Below are 6,035 nucleotides of genomic sequence, written 5' to 3' on the forward strand. Positions count from 1 at the left end.
AGAGTTTATTTTCTTTTCTCTGTTTCTTCTCAATCCAGGGATTGATACAACCATCAGTTCTATTCAGATTATGGAAATCCAGCAAATAATAGATCGTCGGTATTGCAGTAGAAGCCTCCAGTGCGGGTGGGTAAGCCTCCTCACCATCTCTGGATTGTTTCTGGAATTTACTCAGGCTCTGGGTTTTTGAGACTGGACTCAAAGCTAAAGCTACATGGTTAAAATCAATGTGTGCTTCCATTGCTCCTTAAGTGAAAACACATTTGTTACAGGGGGGAAGAGGGAATCATAAAATGGTTGGTATTAGCAAATGTCAATAAACCGCGGCTCCAATGATCCCAGCCTCCTGGTTTAATGGGTTCATCCAAAGCCAAAAGCTCAGGGGCAGCTCTGTGGCTGACGCTCTGGGGGCACAAACCAAAGGCGCAAAGCTGCTTGTTAATTTTATAGACAAGAAAGACATTGTTACTGATGGCTTGAAGTTATGAGTAAGCTGACATTTGTATATTTAAATAACAAGGGATATCATTAGTTTAATTGCTGGAAAAAATATAGCTTATTTTAGTATTTTCAGCTAGGAGAGAAAAATTCAGGTACTGCAAGTTCTCAGCAACATTCATCTCTAGTGTATGTTGTATCACCTGTATGGGGTAATGATGCATCTAGGAGCATAGTGTGCAAGTAGCTTCAGCAAGCACAATATGCAAGTTGTAGCCATTAAGAATAGGGAGTTATTTTTCTTTCTTTGCTAAATATGGATTGGGTGCCTGCCAGGGTAAAGGCAAGGCCCTATTGTTTTGAATTCGTGTCACAAATCCTATGGATTCTTAGCCTTTTTTTTTGACCTGATATAACTTAGGCTTCCAGTTGATGGTCCTGAGTTTTAAAAATAAACTGTATGTTGCTTTATTATGTGTTTATGACCTCTACATTTATCATCTTATCGAATTCTCACAAAATCCCTAGATTGGTTTTTTTTGTTTTTTTTTTTTTAAATCCCCATTTTGTCGTTAAGGAACCTGAGGTTCCTTAGTAACCTTGTAATCTAAGTAACCTAAGTAACCTTGAAAAAGTCAGAGACAGACATTAATTAATGTGGTAGGGTGATATAATGAGAAGAGTGAGGTGATTCCGGTTTAAATTCCAGAACGTTGACAAGATGTCTATTCTCCCTGTATATTCCTTTCTCATCTGGAAGGTGGGGATGCTATCTACTGAGCTGGGTTGCCATGAAGCGTACAGATGTTGGGAAGCACAGAATAGGAAATGAATTGTATTTATCTAAGCTTCCTCCAGTCGATGCCCATGCAGATTTATTTCCTTTATTTTTGCTGTCTCATTTTTAACAACTTACTTTAGTATTCACTAAAGAGACTCTAAAATGACTCGATATTTTTCCCATGTTTCTGGTTTTAAGTTGTTTCTACATATAATTTAAAGGATGGCCAGGTCATAACAACTTAAATATGATATACCTTTTTGCTGGAGTTTTCATGACAATGTGAATCAAAGGAGCTCCCGCTTTCCCCCAAGTAGGTCTCTTAAAGGGAAGGGGGGAAGGAATCTTTGTAGAAACATTTCTGTCTTATAGTGTGTTCTCCATTACTAAGTGGTAATTAGGACTATAATAATGTTAGCTGGTTCAAGTTCTGAAAGGGCATAATATTTCCTGCTAATGTTTCCTAAAAGGGAGTGATTTACGGTAGGAAAGCTGGTATTTATTATTGCCAATCCTCCTTTCCAGAGGGATTGTTAGCTTGAGGCCTTTGCCTCATTGTCTTCTGAAATCTGTATCTCCTTAGGGGAACTGAAGTCATTTCCTGTGTGTTTAGTTTCGTCCATTGGGCCTGGGATTGGACTTTCCATCATTTTGTTTGTGTGCTCTAGCAAACTATAAATCTTTGTGGTATATTTTATATATTAAGACCCGAAAGAGATCACTTTGAAATTTGACAGGCGTGTCTCTGAAAAACATAAAACTATATCATGTTAAACTTGATTATGTGTATTTATTATTTATTATAGTCTATTTTACAGTTTACATAGTATATAAGGAGTAGCAAAAAGCCTTTTGATACCTTTCCTGCCTATTTTGATTTGTGGGGGTTTTTTTTTTCTTCACAATTAGGTCTGGAAATTACAATTACAATATTCCTGTTAATAAACACACACCCACCAATGTCAAATTCTCTCTGGAAATCAAGTAAGTGCATAGTTGTAAAAAAAAAAATCTATTTTTTATCATTATTTGAATAACCAATCTGAATTTACTCCAGTTTGTTGTTTTTTTTTATCAGTAAGTTAAGAGGTGGTGGGCCGGCAGAGTGGCTCAGTTGGTTAAGAGCTCACTCAAGAGTGCGAGCTCTGAGTAACAGCAGTTCGAGTCCCAACCCAAGCTGAGTTGCCACTGAGCTGCCAACAAGTTGCAGGATGGCTCAGATAAAAATTTAAAAAAAGAGGTGGAAATGTGTCAGTCCATGTTAACTAATTAATGATGATTGGGTTGAGATGTGGGCCAGCTTGAGGAGGGGGCTTTCAAAACGAGGGCTGGGCTCTCCCAGGCTCTCACCAGTGGAATGGAAAGGCTCTAAGCTGTACACTCACACCTAAAAAGTGGAAGTGACCTTGGGTTTTATGCTCACAAGCTGTAGACGGCCCCTGGCTGTGTCCCTTTGAATTGGGGTGGGAACAAGAGTAATAGCATGTCCCCTGGATGGGGGGACTGCACATTTTTGAGAGCTCCTGGTAGGAATACTAATGCAGACACCACCTCCTTCCCCCAAGAGAGTTAAAAAAAAAAAAAAAGAATGGGAATTCGGAGGTGAGCAGACCAGGGTTCAAATTTTATCTCTGTCACTTACTAGATCTGTAATCTTGGAGAAACCACTTATCCTGTCTGAGCTACTGTTTATTCATGTATGAAATGAGTTTGATGTTATACCATAACAAGTAGAGCTGCTGTGGGAATCACTGTTAATAATAATGAAATTAATGACTACCATTTACTGAGCACAGACTATATGCCAGACACTCTACGCTTTAGTACTGGGTCTGAGGTTGGTATTTTTTTTTTCTAGTTTATGTTGTTCAGATAAGGTCACTTTTAAACCTCACTGAGGTTTAAAGAGATTAAAACACCTATCATGAAGCTCAGAGCTAGTAAGCAGTGAAGCTGGGCTTCACACTCAGCCCGTCCTTTTGACCACATTTTTCTGCCTTCCCAATGAGATGAGACACCAAGAACATTGCCTCTTCCTGGGAAGGAGTAGGCACTCGGTAAATGGTAGCTTTTATTATGACAGCCTTTCCTCCAAAATCACAAACCCTAATCTTTTCTTATCAATTTTAAATAATTATGGTACTTCAAGACTTTTGACCCACTTCACTCAAAAAATATACACGTTACTACTCACCATGAAGACAGATGGTTTTCATTTTGTCTCTTGATTTTACTCTCTCCTTTTCTCCTCCCTCCACATTTCCTCTCTTTCCCCCTTCCTTTTCTCCCTCTTTCCCTTTCCTCTGTCCTCTCTGCTTTCTAGCTCTGTTATTCCTCCTCCATCATTTTTCCTCTTGCTCTGTCTCTTTTTCTGTTTCACTCAGGCTTCATANGTCCAGAGGCCGGGGACTGATCTGCTTTGCCTGGGAAGAGCTCAATGATGGTGCCAACTTGGGCCAGTGAAGCAACATCCTCCACAACTAGACTGAAGACCAAAACGACAGCAACTTGTCTGTTCCCCTTCCCCCAATTCCCCAGTGCTGTTCCCATACCCCCAATTCCCCAATTAAAAAAAATACATATTTTATTTCACAGCCTTAACAGCCATCATCTGAATAGTTACCTTTTCATGTCTAGCCGCTATGCATACACCTGAAACTAATATAAAATAATATTGAATGTCAACTGTAATTGAAAAAAACAAATGAATAATTTTTAAAAAGAAAATAATTAGAGACACCAAAAAGATATGTTATTACAGCATTATTTATTATATGGAAAAAAATCTAAAGTTCTAACCATAATGGTATATCAGTCATTTTTAAAAATCATGTTTTCAAAATTATTTTTTGTCCTGACAATATGCTTATAATATAATTATTATTAAGTTTAAAACACAAAGTCAGGGGTTCTCCCAGGTCTCTATATGAGTATGTATAGAGTGAAAGTTGGGAGGTGGGGAGTGGAAGGAATTTGACAGTGATTAGAATTAATGTTATAAGATTATAGATCATTTTTACTTCTCATTTTCAACTTATTGTGCCATCTCAGGTCTCTGTAATAAATGTGTACAGCATTAAAAAGAAACAAAATGCCTTATCTGGCTATGATGGTCATCACCACTGCTCCAGCTTCCTTTTCCACAAGCAAGCTGTGGCCCCACACTAGTGATCTGATTCCTCTTTTCAGCTCATTGCAGCTCAGTCCTTACCTCAAGCTCAGTTTTTCCTGTGGGGATCACGTGATGCTGGGAGTTATGGAGAATTCAAAGAACGCTAATAGAGGTCCCCTAATTCTGGAATTGTGGAGAAAAGGCAAAAATACACGAAAAGTTAAATTTGGTTTGGCGATAGATGTATCACTGATTGATCACCACATCGAAGATTTAGTAATAAATGCTATGGCATTGGAAAGGAGGGAGCTATGAGCTGCTTGGATCTAATCTGGGATGGTGTCTTAATATGCTAGGACTGTTATAACAAAATACCATGACCAGGTGACTTAAACAACAGAAATATAGTCTCTCACAGTTCTGGAGGCTAGCAGCGCAAGATCAAGGTGTTAGCAGGTCTGGTTTCTTCTCAGGCCTCTCTCCTCGACTCAGGCAGATGGCCACCTTCTCATTGTGTCTTTACAAGGTCTTTCCTCTATGCACACACGCCTCTTTTTGTGTTCTAATCTCCTCTTCTTATCAGAATACCCACCAAATTGGATTAGGGCTCACCCTGACAGCCTCATTTAACTTAGTTCCATTTTTAAAGGCCCTACCTTTAAATTTAGTCACATTCTGATGTTCTAAGGGGTTAGGATTTCATACATGAGAATTTGGGGGACACAAAGCAGATGGCTTCTTGGAGAAGGGTGAGCATCTATCTACTCTAAGAAACAGGGTAGGGATGTGATGGGTTGAAAGGTGGGAGACAGAAAGAGTGGGGAAACAGTCTACTGACAGAGACAAACCAAGGCACACACTGGGTTTCTTCTCATCCTGAACAAGCCTTAAAGACAGACAGACTTTTTTTCTTTTCAGATGACAGAAGCACATCATTCTTGGCAGGAGAGGCACTCACCAACCCTGACTGGGGGAGTGACTGTAAGTTTAAGTTTAAGTGATTCTATTCTTTGATTTGTGGAGCCAGGCAGAGTAACAACAAGCTGTAAAAGCATTACTGGAGTGAGGAACGGGGACAAAGGCTGAGCCTTGGCACAAAACCCCAAGGGTTTCGTTTTTATAATCACAGTCAGCCTCACCACTAAGGAGGCATTAAAAACGGTCGCTCATTCCTAGACAAGTTGTGGTGGATCTCCATAGATTTTAATAATTTATTTGAACTTCTTCCCTCTTCTTCTATTCTTCTGACTGTGTTTTTAGTTTGCGTTCTGTTTTCTAATTTTGTAAAGCTTTCTCTTTTGGCCAGATTGTATTTCATGTTGTCCTCTCTATTTTCAATACATTTCATTTGAGTAGGACTTGCGTGGTCCAGAAATCCTTTTGGATGCTATGAGGCTGTCTATTGGAGCCTATTTTTTGTTTTGTTTTGTTTTGTGTTTCTTTTTTTAGGTTTCTTAAAATTTGCTATAACAACATCAGCGACAAAGCCTTCTCCCCCCCTTCCTTCTCCATTTGAGTGCAATTGGAATCCATTTGTTGAGGAAACTCTTACTGTACATTCTGCAATTTGGTCACCATGCCGGAGCACAGTGCTCTTTCCCCCTGCAGAAGAGTTTATTTTCTTTTCTCTGTTTCTTCTCAATCCAGGGATTGATACAACCATCAGTTCTATTCAGATTATGGAAATCCAGCAAATAATAGATC

At 39.1% G+C, this 6,035-nt stretch overlaps 1 protein-coding gene across 1 annotated transcript in view; it reads left to right on the top strand.

The window, feature by feature from the left end:
• Nucleotides 1–6,035, top strand: part of MYRFL (myelin regulatory factor like) — a gene marked incomplete at its 5' end in the record, with an annotated part of 131,359 nt that overhangs the window by 107,824 nt on the left and 17,500 nt on the right. The window contains 2 exons of the mRNA XM_019640517.1: nucleotides 39–126; nucleotides 2,129–2,203. Coding sequence (XP_019496062.1) covers nucleotides 39–126; nucleotides 2,129–2,203 — 163 coding nt within the window. The remainder of the gene's footprint in view (nucleotides 1–38; nucleotides 127–2,128; nucleotides 2,204–6,035) is intronic.

The sequence above is a fragment of the Hipposideros armiger genome, unplaced genomic scaffold (assembly GCF_001890085.2).
Source record: "Hipposideros armiger isolate ML-2016 unplaced genomic scaffold, ASM189008v1 scaffold_51, whole genome shotgun sequence".
NCBI lineage: Eukaryota > Metazoa > Chordata > Mammalia > Chiroptera > Hipposideridae > Hipposideros > Hipposideros armiger.